At 36.0% G+C, this 17,469-nt stretch overlaps 1 protein-coding gene across 1 annotated transcript in view; it reads right to left on the reverse strand.

Annotated features, from left to right (window-relative positions):
- RNF217 (ring finger protein 217) overlaps positions 1 to 17,469 on the reverse strand; it is a 139,707-nt gene that overhangs the window by 24,512 nt on the left and 97,726 nt on the right. The window contains exon 3 of the mRNA XM_082729979.1: positions 10,761 to 10,925. Within this exon, the coding sequence (XP_082586105.1) occupies positions 10,761 to 10,925 (165 nt within the window). The remainder of the gene's footprint in view (positions 1 to 10,760; positions 10,926 to 17,469) is intronic.

Raw genomic sequence — 17,469 nt, forward strand, 5'->3', positions numbered from 1 at the left:
CTGCTTCTCCCTCCCTCTCTTCCTGCCACTGCCCCTGCTTATATGCTCTCTCTCTCTCTCTGACAAATGAATAAATAAACACATCTTTTTTTTTTTTTTTAAGTGAACATATATACAAAGCCTTCAAAGATCTGGTAAAAGTATTGTGAACCTAGAATTCTTGCCCAACTATAAAATAAATAATATGTGAAGGCAGAAATAAAACATTTCCAGAGATGCTAAGACTCCTCTGTACCTTCTCTCGGGCCACCAATTAAGGAAGCACTTTAGTAAGCAAATGGATGTGAAATTCAAAAAAAGACCATTTAAGGACATACAAAAAATGTTGCAAGAAATCTCAGAGAAAAAGCTGGCAAGCAATTGGTCCAATTTAGACTAAAAAGTCATCTGGTTTAAAGAACATCTCCATAAAACCCACAATGGAATACACACCAAGCCCTTAAATTCCTGAGGAGTAAATATTCAGTAACATGATAATTAAAGTGGGCATTTCCACTCTCAATAGAGGAAAAAAAGAAACAATGAGAACTTTCAGGAAAAACAAAACAGAAGGAATGTAATTTCAAATATGAAGTGTAACAAAATACGGCACAATTAAGTAACTGATAGTGAGCAAGCATGCTAGAGGCATTTTTCCTAGAAGTTGCAAACTCACAGAAAAAACAATATAATCCTAATCCCATAATTATATGTTTTTGATTGTGGAAATACCCAGTTGGTTTTTAAATGTTAGAATCATCCTTTAGGAAAAAAAACAGAGGTATTAAATACTATATTAGAATAGAATATTAATGTTATTAAATTTAACAATATAAAAACAAAGATAAAAACAAAGTTACAGCTTATAAAGAATGGGAAATATGGAAGAAGCAAAAAGAACTACAGGAGGGCGACATCCTCATAAATCATCTGAAGTTGTCAGGTTATTGAATAGACATTTGAGTACATTATTTAAAGGTAAAAGATAATCAAAAAAAGAACTAAAGTAATAACTATCAAAAATTAGAAGGAGAAAAAAAATTGGAAGGAGAAGAAAGGAAGGGATTACATAAATGAAATGAGTGGTCACCTCTATGAGAGTAGACTACATTCCAAAAACAAATAAGATGTTGACTGCAAAATTATTTGATGTCTCCTGCTCTGTTAGCTCTTTTTTTTTTTTTAAATATTTATTTGACAGAGAGAGACACAGCGAGAGAGGGAACAGAAGCAGTGGGGGTGGGGGGTGGGGAGCAGGAGAGGAAGAAGCAGGATCCCGAACTCAATCCCAGGACCCTGAAAGTGTGACCAGAGCTGAAGGCAGATGCTTAATGACCGAGCCACCCAGGCGCCCCTCTGTTAGCTTTTTGAAGCCAATACTCTGTCTGATAACTTTAGTTGTCTTCCAATGCACTGGTTTTCTTTGTTATAGAGAATTTCATATATATTTCAAGTTAAATCTTAATGACTGATTCATGATGACAAAGTTTTTTTAAAAGATTTTATTTATATACTTGAGAGAGAGAGCATGAGCGGGGGATGGGGGATGGGGAGGGACAGAGGGAGACAGAGAAACAGACTCCCGCTGAGCAGGGAACCCCGACAGTGCTCAATCCCAGGTTCTAGGATCATGACCTGAGCCAAGGCAGACAGTGAATCAACTGAGCCACCCAGGTGCCCCGACAAAGACTTGGAAGAAGAGTGTAGAGTACTGTCCAAAGCTTATTTCCCAGGTGAGAAATGTACTATAATTTAGCCCCTAATTTTCTTCCTTCTTCTTCCCCATACTTCCTGTGACCCCATGTCAATGTTCTCAAAAATCTTCTGATGCCAATTCTGCCAAAGGTTCAGGGGTCTTCCCATCCTGATAAATCCTTCCTGTAATTCTACTCGATCTTCTGACCATTGATTACCTTCTTACTTCCATCTTTCCAAGGTTCTTAAAAGGATATACTCACTGCTTTTCTTATTCACCTCTTAATCCTTCAGTTGACTGCATCCCCACATTACTGAAACATCCAGATCGGTTTTCTTTCTCCAGAAAAGATTCATTCATTCATTCATTCATTTACTCAATAAGTATTTTTTGTTCATTGATAAATTATGACATGGCCCCTGTGCTTAAGGAGTTTGTCATCTGAAGTGTAGACAAACATTAATCAATAGTACAGATAAATGGTCATCTGCAACCTAAGGCAAATGCCGTGAAGGAAAAGGAGAAGGTATGAAGAGAATATTGAATAGGAGGAGTTTGGTCTGGTCTGAGGATCAGAAGAAGCTTCTCCAAGAAAGTGACATTGATCTGAGAAATGAAGGACAAGTAGCAGTTCACCAACTAAGAGGCCTCAGACATAGGGAGTGCATTTCTAGCCCAGCATCTTCATGACACCATATCCATGAAATGAGAAGCACACTGCATCAGCCCTGTCACAGCATTCCTCATTCTACATTTTAAAACTCTTATGTGTATCCTTCTGCTCAAATGCTCTACTCTCCCACTTGATTAGATCAAAAGGGCCCTAGATCATGTACATCTTGTCTGTTCTTTTATTAAAGAAACTTGCACAGGTCCTGTCACATAGGCATGTTCTCAATAAATATTTACTAAAAGAACAAATGAATATTATCCATGACCCTCTAATTGCCAAACCCAATAAATACGTCTTTTTAAAAGACTTATATATTTATTTGTGTGTGAGAGAATGCATGTGGGTGGGGAGAGGGGCAGGGAGAGAGAGAGAGAATGTTTAAGCAGATTCCTGACTGAGCGTGGAGCCTAACTCTGTGGGTCTTGATCCCACGATCCTAAGATCATGCCCTGAGCTTAAACCGAGTCTGGCACCCAACTGAGCATCCAGGTGCTCCAATAAACATCTTTTAAATTCTTATCTTGTGGTATCTCTTAGTAGCATTTCACTGGTTGATCACTACTTCCTTCTGACCGTTGATATACTCTTCCTTCAATGCCAACTTTTTTCCAGGTTCTCTTTTCTCTCACAGGTTCCCATTTCTTCACTTATCCCTCAATTCTACCCATGACTCACATACTCTTTGGGGGATACTCTTTCATATTCAAAGAGTTCCAGCTTCCCTCATTTCTTCACTTACACCTTGGACCTGCTTTTGAGCAGCAGACTCATGTAACAACTATTTGAGGGTCATATATACCTATACACCTGACAGCCGTTTCAAAGTCAAATAAGCAAAACCAAACTCATCGTCATTTCATGACCTTATCCCAACAATGACAAAATAAAGCTAGGTTGAACTTCATTATTCTTAGTTTATGGTATCACCATCCATTTAGAACAAAAGTAAATATTTGGTGGCTATTCTCTTCTTACATCGTACATCCACATATAATCATCAAGGTCAGGCAGGTTTAGTCACAAGATATTTTATGTAATCCTTCTCTTCTCTAGTCTCTTGACCACTGGCTTAGCTCATGCTGTCATCACTTCCTTCTAGATGTCTACAACTACCCTCGCAGGATCAACAGCAACTAATCCAAAATATAAATTGGACACCATGCCCCTGCCTACCGCTTTTCAGTGTGGAGGCTAAAATCCAAGTTTCTTGACTTTGCATGTGAAACCCAGACTTCTGTTTCCTTCTACAGCCCCACCTTTCACCACTTCCTTCTATGAACTTTACTCTCAGGGAACCACAAAGTGCTTGTGGCTGCTGCACAGAGTACACATTTCCTGGCTCTGTGCCCTTGTATTTTTAATTGTAATAATCTCACTCCTGGATACCTTTTATCATGCCCCAATACATCCAATAATCCTCAACAACCTAGCTCTCCCTGGATTCCTCAAGATGAATGAGCTATCCATTAACCATGAACCTTCTAATAATACTCTACGCAAAGCCCTACTGGAGTGCAACAGTGTTTGATCATTGTCAATGTAATGGCTGTGTCTCCCCTTCTGTGAGTGTCACCAGAAATTAAAAAACACGTTTTGCAGAGCATATAACGGACTCTCACTAAAAGTCCTTATGTGTAGGAAAGAAAATTGGCATTTATCCATTCAACAATTTTCTATTTTGGATGCAAAATATAGCCACTAATTTATTTTATTTTTAAAACATTTTTAATTTAAATTCAATTTAATTAACATATAGTGTGTTCCTTGTTTTAGAGGTAGAATTTAGTGATTCATCAGTGCTCATCATAACAGGTGCCCTCCTCAATCCCCACACCCAATTGCCCCATACCCATCCACCTCCCTGCCAGCAATCCTGTTTGTTTCCTATAGTTACAAGGACTCTCTTATGGCTTGCTTCCCTCTCTGTTTTCATCTTTTCTTATTTTTCCTTCCCTTCCCTTAAGTTCATCTGTTTTGTCCTTAAATTCCAGAAGAAAATAAATAAATAAATAAATAAATAAATAAAAGGCATCCAAACCCTCAAAGAAGAAGTCAAACTTTCACTGTTCACAGACAACGTGATGGATACTCTGTGTAGAAAACCTGAAAGACTCCCCCAAGAAATTGCTAGAATTGATAGAGGAAGTCAGCAAAGTTGCAGGATATAAAATCAGTGCACAGAAATCAGCTGCATTTCTAGATACTAACAATGAGGCCCAAGAAAAAGAAATCAAGGCATCTATCCCATTTACAAGTGCACCCAAACCCATAAGATACTAGGAATAATCCTAACCAAAGAGTTAAAGGATCTGCAGCCACTATTTTACATAGTGACAAGTCATATAGTGCAATGGAGAAAAAATAAAGCACTTTAGGGGCATATTACCTATTGAGGTAGGGGACTGTAATTATGAGAGGCTGAATGTTGCTAGAAGGCATGAAGGGAGAGAACAGGCCATGCAGATAGCTGGGGAAAGAATATTCCAGACAAAGGGAAGAACAAGTGTGGAGACCCTGAGAGGGAACGTGCTCGATGCTTCCAAAGGAAAGCAAGGAAGGCAGTGTGGCTAGAGGAGCATGAATGAAGGAGAAGATGAGGTCTGAGGAATGATGGGGTGAAGTGTGCCCGGAACACAGCAAGTCATATGGTCATTACAACCTTTTGCGCTGTGTGAGATGGGAGCCATGACAAAGATATTTTATTTTTTGAATGGAGCACAGTTTGAAAGCCCCTGCATGTGTATTTGTAGGGGTGTGTGAAATGCTAAGAAACTGTAGGATTATCTCTGAGAACCATTAATACTCCAAATTCTTTCTTCAGCAACCACAGGACCACATAGCTACAGCTCAGATATTAGAGCCTGCAGACATAGCTTTTGAGCTAATTTTATGTGAACAGGAGTAAATTAATCATTTTCTCTGAATCAATGCATTCTTGCCTACAGCATCCTATTATAAGATTTCAGAGAGTAAAATATTTGAAAGGAAATATCATGACAAGTTAATTCCCTTAATTCCAAATTCACAATAAATTATGAATGAACATAATTCACTTGCCCCTGCCTGCTTTTTGGTCCGGTTACTTACCCTCACTGAAACAGTCTTTACATCTTGAAATGGTGGTAATTACCCCTTCCTCACTACTTTTTTTGGAGACTTAAATGAGACCACAAATGTAGCTTATGTACTACTGAGCCTATCATTTTATTATTATTGCGTATTACCTTAAAGTTTTATCCAAAGGCATTTAAGACTTCATTACAATTTAAATCTAAAGTATATATGTGAAATTGCCTACAAAATGTGTTTACTCATTTGTTTTGTATTGTACAATCTATGTTTCTTAATTTTTAGGTGTGCATCTCACTTTTCATCTTCTTTGGATTAGCAATTCTTTTTCTCATTAACTCAAGTTTAATATGTAATCTGCTGTAAGACAGTCTCAAAATTAAATTTTACATGAAGCTGAATAGATATTTTAATACTTTCAACAAAACTGGAACCCCTTACTTGATTTAAACTAAAAATGATCACAAACCAGACTTAGTTTTGTTGTAACTATGTTCAAGAAAGACATTTTAAAATTAACATATATTTTCTGTAGGCTAAGAATTTATATGAGACAGAAACACATTTTTAACATAAAAAATAGTGTTTGCTTCAGCAGCATATACATTAAAATTTAAGATAAAAAATAACGTTGGGCTGGCTGGATGGCTCAGTCGTCTGAGTGTCTGACTCTTGATTTTTTGGCTCAGGTGATGGTCTTAGGGTCACAAGATCCACTGCTAGTGGGTCTCCCCACTCTGTGGAGATCCCTCTGCCCCTCTTCTCACTCTGGTGCATATGCGCATGCATGCTCACACACACACACTTTCTCAAATAAATAAATAAATAAATAAACAAATCTTTAAAAAAAGATGAAAATATTGTCTCATGAGTGGAGAATAGTATGAATTAAGATGCAATGAGATTTAAATAAAAATGGCTAGATAAAGTTAATCTTACTATGCTGCTATTAATTTTTTATAAAAATGTCTTATAAATAAATAACTTGCAGAAATGTTTATATATTTTTACCTTACTGTGAAAAAAAAAATCCCACCATGAATAAGCCTCTTACGCACGGGAGAAAAATATTTCATAGTAATTCTGGTCATCTGCCAAAATTCAATTATAAACAATAATTTTGACTTCTCGGCATAAGTCAAATCTCTTCATAATATTATACCATATATTAAACTGGTCTTTCCACTTGAGCAAATGGTAAAACCTCACTATGGGAGACAGAACATTTATAAGTGAAGTTATTTTATTTGGAATGCTAACTAAATGCTAACTAAAATAATGAATTTATAGATTATCAAACTGTGTTTGAATGGGTACCTTTTATAAAAGCATAATCTTTTAACACCCCCTTATAAGCACAGACTTTTTTTGAAAAATCAGCAGCAGCAAGATTAGGGAGTTAAGAGGAGAGACTTTTTTTTTTAATGTTTCTGTTTTTATTTAAATTCTAGTTAGTTAACATATAGTGTAATATGAGTTTCAAGAGCACAATTCAGTGATTCATCACTTACATACAGCACCCAGTGCTCATTCCAACAAGGGCTTTCCTTATTACAGTCCATCCCCCACCTATCTCTCCTCCATTGCCCCTCAGTTTGTTTTCTACAGTTACAGTCTGTTTTATGGTTTGCCTCTTCTCTTCTTTTTTCTTTCCCCTGTGTTCATCTGTTTTGTTTCTTAAATTCCTATACAGAGTGAAATCATATGGTATTTGTCTTAGAAAAGAGTATTTTATATATATTAATTTAACATATGGTTAGAGAAAAATTACAAATCACTGGGTAGGAGGAGAAATATTTAATAAACAATTAGGTTAGTTAGTCATAATTTGGAAAAAAATAGTATAGGTGTTTGATGCATAGGAAACATCAAAATAAGTTATGGTGAGATTAAGGAGTTAAAATATTAAACTATTAAGAAATTAAATAGTTAAAAGAAAAGGAAAAAATGAACTATTTTATCAAACTTCTGGTTGGTAGATAACTTTCAGAGCTTAGGAACAAAATATTTACAAAAAGTAGGTAAATATATAAAATATGTGTATAAATATGATGTGTGTTTGTGTATCCACCCAAAAAAAAATGATATATTTGGTCAAACTAAAATTTTTAAAAATAAACACATAATTTTAAAAAAAGTAAAAAAAAAAAAAAAAGTAAAATACAAAACAAACCCCAAACTATCATTGACATAAAACTAAAGTAACAAAAGATAGGAGAGGAAAATGCCGGAAAAAGAATTAATACTTCCAAATAAAGAGTTCGTATAATCTGATACAAAAAATATGCCCTGACCTGATCCATACAAATGGGCAAAGAATATCCACAGAAAGTAAAAAAGGATACTACAAATTAAAAAGTACATGAATTTATATTTGATGTAAAAGCAAACAAGGAGATTCAAAATACAAGAACAAAATACTTTTAACCCACTAAAATAGCATTTTAAAAATACTTGAAATGGTAATCAGAAATGTTTATATAGAAACAGGTCCTCAGATTTTTCTTGTGGAATTATAAATTTCAATCTTTTATAAAAGCAAATTGGTAATACATACCAAATGCTAAAAACACTGATATCGTTTAATTCAGTGAGTCTTCTTTAGATATATAAGCTTTTAAAGATCCAAAATAGGGAGAAAAAGATATATTCAAGATGAACACCATCAACTGGTTATATAGAAAATATATATATTAGGATATATATATTTTATATTTATACATTTTATGTTTTTTTTTAAATTGAAGTCATTTAATGTACATATTTTCACTTGTTAGTTCAACACTGATTTCCACTATACATGCACAGCCATTTAGTTTAACTTGCTTCATATTTATTTACTTTCCAAAATGCTATATTTATAAATTTTAAAGGATTATTTATGAAAGTAAAGCCCTGGAGTATAAGACAAACATTAAGTCACTGAGGAATATCTCCTCATGGATTTCTGTTCTAAGAACCGACAGGTTTCATGAGGGGAAAATAATTTTAAGGTCCAACAACAAAATCACAGTTAAGAAAATGCAAAGATATAAAATTGTATGCGTCAAAGTAAAGGAAAACTGAACCATTTCTATTCAAAAGAAGCCCTAAAATATGACTTAAATTGACATGAATTGTATGGAGCCGAATCTCACCAGAAACTAGATTCTCTGCTACACACCAGTCATGTAAATAGATTCCGTAGTTCCTTGGCTCCTTTCTTTTCTCTTTAAAAGTGAATTCCTTTCCAAGCCCCAACATTTTAGCAATTACTTCAAAAAGCAACCAGCCTGTATGCTTTCTCTTAACTGTGACCTATCTTTGTTAAAACTGTGAGAAGTCGTCAGTGCATTCGGGAACTCCTTCCAGTTGGTTGTTTTTTCCTCTCTATCAGAGTCCATTTAGTGTTAGATTGAAGGATTAGGGTAACTCGTGTATGTTTTAATGTATTACCTCCGTTCATTCAGAATGTCCCCAATGTACAATGCTGCATTGCTCATTCAGCACACAGTCTTGGAGCCAGGCTAACTGGTAATTGTTTTCACAGCTTTCCAGAGAAATATAAAGTATACTTTCAAATAAAGTGCTCCATAGAATGACTTAACAGCACTCCTGAATTCCTGGTCTTTATTTAGTTGAAACTGAGTAGCAGCTGAGATACACTGGAAAGGCCAGAGCAAGGGGGAAAGGCCTCATGTTCTCATTGTTCTTCCATGGATGAAAAATAAAAGTGTACTGAGCAGTTGGTGCTGTGATCTGGAATAACCTTAAAATCAAAAGAATAACTGTGGATGAATTTGCCTCCCAAAGGGAAAATGAAGAAAGCTTTAGCTCAAAGTTCTTTAGATATCCTTTTAAGAAAGCCGGGTCATCAAAACTATTTCAAAATTTTTTTCAACTATTAAGAATGCAACATGTTCTTTCAGATGATACTTTACTTACTATATGTATAAACTTGTACATGAACCGAATATAGTGAATCTGTGCATTATATTTATGCTTATTAAGATGCTTCAGAATTTACTACTTCAAGTTGGATTTACAATGATTAATTTTAAACCATTTTCTGAGAACTCAAACTTTATTTATCTGGTGCTAAATCTCCAGAAAGGAATTGCAGAAGGATTTCTAAAGATTAATTTGGCAAAAAGTGGAAAACATACATGGTAGAGTATACAGATGCCCTCTATATACATATATATACATATAGTTTTCTGAAGTGAGCTTTGAGAGAAAAAAAAAAAAACCTTCAAATTTCAACAGATCTCTACCCTGTAAGTATCAAATCCACTGTTTTTGGGCTGGATTTACTTGCTGATTTCTCTGTAGGTTAGTCTTCCCTGCCTGCTGGCACGGTTGACTTTCGACATCTAACTCTCAGCTCAAATACCTGTTAACTCATGATTTCCTGCCTGATAAAAGAAAAATGAAAAATGGGATTCATAAAATCCCCAAGTCCTGACTTCAACTATTAGCTTCTACAATTGACAGAAAGCAAATGATCAGGTTACTATAATCCTAAAGTGATAAGCAATGGAAGGGGAAAGAAAAGCAAAGGACTGCAAAGTTTCAGAGCTTACCTAAATGAGAAGTGATTACAGTGCACATGACAAACTAGAAATAATACTTTTATACCATTTCCATGCTAACTTTTCCTTATATACACATCCCCATTTTTAAATGGAAAATAAAATATTTGAAGTTTAAAATCAGTAATTATATGAGGCCTCCTTAAATTGTGAAGAATTATGCAAGTAAGAAGAATATACATTTTTTATATATAATATGTTCCATTTAGTCAGGTAATATAATTACTCTTCTAAAATGAAATAGCAAATACCCTTTTTCTCCACACCTGCGTTAAGCAAGTCATGCATGTTGGGGCACCTGGGTGGCTCAGTTGGTTAAGCAAGCAACTCTTTTTTTTTTTTTTTTTTTAAGATTTTATTTATTTATTTGACAGAGAGAGATCACAAGTTCCCCGCTGAGCAGAGAGCCTGATGTGGGACTCGATCCCAGGACCCTGAGATCATGACCTGAGCCAAAGGCAGCGGCTTAACCCACTGAGCCACCCAGGCACCCCAAGCAACCAAATCAGCCCCAAGCTGATTTCAGCTCAGGTCATGATCTCAGGGTCATGAGACTGAGCCCCAGGCTGGGCTCCAGGCTCAGCGGGGAGTCTGCTTGAGATTCTCTCCCCTCCCTTTCTCCCTCCCCCTACTTGCATACATGCTCTTTCTCTCAAATAAATTAATTTTTTAAAAGTTATACATGTAATCCACTTCAATATTGTAAATATTACTCTTCAATGATATCCAGATGCACATGTTTCTTTGCTTTTGTAAAGGTTAGTTATCTCACCTTGCACTTTGGACACTTCTGGGCATTTCTCTGTCCATGCTCAATTTCGCTGGCCCAGTGACGCAACAGTTTGTCTCCTTTTTTGTACTCCTTGCAGTTAACACCTTCATGCCAAGGGGAATGGCACTTAAAACACCAGATGAATTGGCAAGTGGGGCACTGGATCTGTATAAGGAAAAGTAATATTAAGCACTAGTAGACATGTTGAGAGTGTTTAAAAAGCAAATAGTGATGCTTGAGGAAATTAGCTAAAAAAGATTATAATTTGTCCAGATTTAAAATATTGCTCCCTCTACAAGATTAAACTACAAGAAGATGCAACTCTTAACATTATTAAAGGAGGAAAGAATGGCTTTGGTATGGATGATAAGGCTGTCTGTACACTCTACTGGAATTAAGCACTGGGTCCTTCTAGAAATCATTTTGGCCTTATGAAAATCGTCTGAGTTGAAGCACAGAGTAAAGCCTGAAGGCTCACAATACCTCTTCTACACACTCAGGCTGTTGCCTTTAAATCCACCTTTCCCTTGAAGCAACTTCCCAGGCATTTCCATTGCTCTTTTTACCAATGGCTTTATTCACTTTTAAAAACCAGAGCCTCAGAAATTAAATAAATAAATAAATCAAAACCTCATAGATGCTCCATCAAATGAAAAACACACTGGCAAATAAACTTAATAAACTACTAAACCAGCATTTGCTAGCAAGTACCCTTTCAAATAAAGGATATGCCTCATTTGCTATTAATCTAATAGAAGTTAATTATAAAGTTAATTTATAGTTAATTATAAAATCAATACAAAGGATTCCTATTAGACATATATCTGTATGGGAATCCTGTGGCCTGTGCCTAGGAAACCATCAAAAAGATGTCTTTGTATTTTCATTATATGAGAGTGTGTTTTTATCTTCATTGAAAATATTTGTCTTCCACTTGACATGGAAGACATTTTATTGGACTTCCTTTATTTTGAATGGTAGGGAAGTATCCCGTTATACAGTATTTCTAGTCTTCACTATCTAAGAACATATGGGCATAATTTGTTTTTCTCGGCCTTGTTTGATTAAAGTGAAGGAATAAAATGTTTCACTATGAACAACACTGGTAACTACTCTTCTCTGCGCTCCCGTATATTATTTCATGCAGTGTGAATGAGTTTATAAGTACACTCTGAAGATTAGTTAGAATTTCTTTTGTTAAACTGTTGACAGTATCACTACTTACTTTTTCAGAAAACCTCTTTTTTGACACAGAGTTTCCAATATGCAGATTAACCACAGAGCAATTATAATCACAGCTCTTATGTTTATAACTCAAAGCAGTGTAGTTTTCACTAATGTCTAGAATAGGTAATGTTCTTCCTATTTAAATATGAAGTAACAGAAGTACTTTTGCTTTTAATTTATATCAAAACAAAATAGTATTTTGTCATAAAATTTTAAACATCATGTCTATTTATTTGTTGAAATTCTGTCACGTGTAATGTTTATACTGCTGCATAACATGCAGTATTTATTTTTACCCACAAAATAATGTTACAAAGTAGGTAAAATCACAAGTTTACAGATAAAAAAACTAACACTCACAGAGAATAAATAACTCACCCAAAGTAATTTAGCAAGCTTGTGTTAAAAAGAAATTTAAACACAAGTTTGTCTGGCTCCAAAGCCAGCATTCTTTTCACTTTGGCAAACACTCCCTCATACTAAACAGTATTCTTTCTTTGGTAATTGAAAACCAAAATGTTAGCAGTCAAAGGTCATGTGGTTAAGCTATTCAGTAAGTCAGAATTCTATATGACTACCAACATACAGTGAATTTCGAAAATCCTTTTCAAAATTTTATTTACATAAATTAGGAAACTCTTTGGTTAAAAAAAAAAGGCATGTTGCTATTTAGTGCTTTAAAAATCAACATTTTTGTCTTCTCTGATCAACAAAGTTAAAATAAGTCATTTTAAAGAATAATGAATTGAAGTGGGTAAACTCCAGCTACTAAAATGATATAAAATGATCATTCCTCCATGTCCTTGAACAATGATGAATAGATGTAAATGCCACATGGGTCCTCCGTGAATGTCATCTTCGGATGTAACGAATGAAATGGGGAAGAAGTCAGAAAGACTTGCTTTTCCTCACGCATCTGCTATTCTCATAAGGGCTTGAATATTCAACTACGATCTCTTCTATTCAACATTATTAGTAATTCTGTCACTGACCTCTAGCACTGTCAAATAAAAAAAAAATCTCTTTGGTTCTTAGTCAGTATTTCTGAAATAAATAGAAAAGTGGATGAAACAACAATTTGACACTGGGATTAACTCTGTGGATATTGGACATCACAATGGTTCAAGGATTTTTGTGACCAAGTGCTGGACAGTCACCCCTATGGATCCTTAATGAATAGAGTTAGAAATGTGTGATTGTCCTAATGTACCAGAATGATAAGGAATCTGATACGTGGGTGTCTTCACCAGTGACTCTTGTTTCCAACTTTGTGCAATAAACAGCTAAATCCCACAGTAGATCCTACTGTCAATCTTCACCAACAACATGGACTCTGTGGCAAACTGAAAAAAGTTTTTCAGCAAGCTCTCAAGTGAAGAGGAGTAATTTAAATTCAGACCCAACTGCTTATTGTCTCTCACTGAAAACATTAAACTATTGCTTTGCTCTGGAATAAGATAATAAAAAGACTAATAGGCAGCCCCAACAACTCTGTTGTTCTGAATTGTCTAAATTCTAGATTTCTGGTCTGAAGATGCCTTATTCTATTGTGGCCTTAACCATATTCAAAATTGGCCTTATTTAAAAAACACCTATTGACATCAATGCTGCATCTCCTTTCACTCCTTTTTTAATACTTATTTCTCCACACGAAACACCATCTTTCAACCACAGACCTCCCACACAGACTGCCTGCCTTCTGAGTAATTACATTCACAAAGAGGTCACTATATTTCCAGCCTTGTTACTCAAAGTGTGGTCCAGGGACCAGCAACATTGGCATCACCTGGGAGTTCACTGGGAACAAAAAAATCATGTCACAGCCCATACCTACTGAGTCAGAGTCTGAATTTTCACTAGGTCTCCTGGTGATTCAGATGCACGCTCAAATTTGAGAAGGTCTGCTCTGACCCTGTCTCCCTGGTCACAACTGATTCCACCAGCAATGAGTCCCTAAGCAGAAGCATAAATTCTCGGGCTGGCAAGCAGCCTGTGAGGTGGCTGGGAAGACAGATTTCTTTTTCTCTTGAGGAGTAAAATGGGAATACACATACACTTTACCTTGGTTGTAGAGACAAAGTTAAGAAAAGCTAAGTGACCACAGTGCAGATCACAAGAGACGGGAACAATAGACATTCACATCTAGTGACACAACAGAGGGGCTCTTATGCTGCTAAAGACAGTGTCCAATTCTCTGCAAGGTCTGCCTTGGTGGCTGCTGAGGCTCTCTCTTGCCCTTCCTTCTTCCTGTGGAGACTTACAGCAAATCTCATGAACTGAGATAGCTTGAGACAAAGCATATCTCTGCCTTTTGTAATTGGAGAAAGTCCAATTAACACAATCTGTCTATTGAAATCTTATCCAGATCAAATGCTACTTGCTTGGAGATGTCTTCCCTATCCTCCCAAACAGATTCAGTATCTTTCTTAGAGAGCTCACATTCAACATGTAGATGTCTAATCTCTCTAACAAGCTACTAGCTCACTGAGGTTACAAAAGCTGTCTCAAGTATCCCCTGCTTCCTGAGATAAGTAACAGAACTTCTGGCTCATGGTAGGCCCTCAAAGTTATTTGTAAAATGAATTGTTTGGCACACAGCAAATACTATGTATTAGCTAATGTTAAATGAATTAAAAGAAAACCAACATATCTAATTTGTGATCAGTAACTATGATGGTATCATCTTTTCTTAGATTACCGGATCATGTTTACTAAATGTTTTATCCATGTGACATTTTACTGAACATCAAGATTGTGATCAAACTCTTCTACAACAGACAGGACTGCAAGAGTTTCAAGAATAAAGTTATCAGAGTTAAGAATCTTGATTAACTTGTTCCAGAATCCATGAAAGATTAAAAAAAAAAAAACCTTTATATTAAATTTTAAACTTCTGAATTTCTTCAGTTTTTCTAAAAATCTGAGCTACTATGACACTCACAAGATAATTTAAATGCACTGACTTGTCTTAAGCAAATGGTATTTTCTCTTGACAGTTCATGCCAAATAAAAAAGTAACCCACAAAATATGGAGTTCCAAACCAAAAAGGACCCCAGACATGTCTTTATAACCTAATTATATATACTCCTATATACATAATTATTTTAAACAAATCATGAAATCATTACTTATCAAACTTAAAATATTAGACAATATCTATGTTTGAAATAGTCATTGCAAATATGCAGTAACTCTGTCTTCCAAGAAAAATTTGCTTTATTAGAACTACAAGGTAAGACAGATACGCAATAATGAAACCTACCCATCGATTCATTTGCCCATTCAACTAATATTTATTGAGCACCTTCAAGTAGCAGGTACTGAGTGTACTGTTTTAGGTACATACAAAAGAATGAAAACACTTATCCTCAAGGAATTTATTGAAGATGGACAGGTACAAACACAGAGAGCTATCAAACCATGTAATTACTGCTAAAAGAGAAGCTTGGACAAGTGGGAATCATGGGAAAGGTGCTTCAGGGAAGATTGGGAGGCTAATGTTCAGAGAGAAGGTGGCCTTGAAGGCTGAATGGAATGTCACTGGGGCCAATGCTAGAGTAACATTTCCGGCTGAGGCCCAGCCTAAGCTTCCACAGAGGCCTGAAAGCACCTAGAGCACTAGGGAGAGAGCAAGGGTTCTCATGAGGCCCAAAAAGAGATGCCACTTTGGCTGCGTCAGTCCTGAGCCTTGCTGAAGTGTCCAATAAACAGGGTTCAATTAGTCTTATATTTATGTTCCTACACCCTTGATGTGTCTCTCAAAATACACTGTGGTCCAGGAACTTCTTAAATGAAACATAAAACTTATGGCTGTCAGACTAGGCTGTGTCCTAAGGAAACTGATCAATATAGATGTAAGAGGGAAATCTCGTGGTTATGAAAAGTTTTATAATAACTTAAGATGTCTTTCTTGAAGATGAGAAGATTGGGAAGAAGTACAGGGTATCATAGAGAGGAGAAAAGTAGTGTTTGATGCATGGCCTCATATACCTTCAAGGAAGCACAATCTGCTCCCTTATCAGATCAAATCCTAAAGCAAGAGTGGCAGTGGAGGGAGGTTCTCCACAAGGCAAAACATGGGCTTGGCTTCTTGTCTCCATTCTTAGTCTCTAATATTATTCCCTTAGTCCCATCTTACTTGGGGATATCTCCCTGAATACCGTATAGTGCTAGTAACATGCAAGCTGCATAAGGCACTGTTCTCTGAACACAGTCCAAAAGTGGTCCAGTGACCCTTGCCTTAATTTTTCAGAGCATAGCTGAAACGAAGCCGAAAAATGAAAGGGAAACTTTCCTAAAGGTGAGAGATCAAATGAGGACAACAAACAAACAAACAAACAAACAAAAAAACTCAAAAAACTGTTAACACATGACAAGATAAACTATACAGAGTTGTAGTGGTTATTCATACAAACAGCTTTAATGACATCCCTCATATTGATTTCCAGGATTCTTTTACATATGTGACACACTATTGCACAATACTGTCACTTTAGTACTGGCTTTCATTTTCAACTGAGAGGCATACTCTTCCGAGGGTTTTATTCTTTGAAAAAAGTGTCTCTCCCTAATTTGAGAATCGTTACTTCATACCAATCTATTTTGCTTCTGCTGCCTGGAAACACCTTTAAACATTTATAGACTCTTCGTGTAAACCTAGAAAGCAAGGCCCAGAGAAGTATCTGCCTGAATTTATTTCTTGTTTGAGGACCTACCTCTTCATAGATGAATATAAATAATACTGGAAGATTCTGCCTGATTGTGTAGTACAAATTCACTAGCCAGAGCAGATGGCATCACCCCATTCTCAACAAGACCTCTATTCTGAAAACAACACAGTAAGGCTAACATCTCACAGAGATAACCTACCTAGAGTACTGGAGGGCCATCTAATTATATAGTGTATCTGAGGAAATGGGAGGATGGTCTGTGACCAACAGGTGAAAGCAAGAGACAGATCTCAGCTGGAAGGTAACAATGAATTCTTGAATAGAAAGGAATGATTCTCTAAGTAGGAAGTTTCTTAAAAATGGAATTGTTTACCAGAAACAGACCCTCAACTCTATGGTCAACTAATCTTCGACAAAGCAGTAAGGAATGTCTAATGGAAAAAAGACAGCCTCTTCAACAAATGGTGCTGGGAAAATTGGACAGCCACATGCAGAAAAAACGAAATTGGATCATTTCCTTACACCACACATGAAAATAGACTCAAAATGGATGAATGACCTCAATGTGACAAAGGAATCCATCAAAATCCTTGAGGAGAACACAAGCAGCAACCTCTTTGACCTCAGCTGCAGCAAATTCTTCCTAGGAACATCTCCAAAGGCAAGGGAAGCAAGGGCAAAAATGAACTATTGGGATTTCATCAAGATCAAAAGCTTTTGCACAGCAAAGGAAACAACAAAACCAAAAGACAACTGACAGAATGGGAGAATATATTTGCAAATGACATATCAGATAAAGGGCTAGTATCCA

The sequence above is a fragment of the Mustela nivalis genome (assembly GCF_964662115.1).
Source record: "Mustela nivalis genome assembly, chromosome: 5".
Taxonomy (NCBI): domain Eukaryota; kingdom Metazoa; phylum Chordata; class Mammalia; order Carnivora; family Mustelidae; genus Mustela; species Mustela nivalis.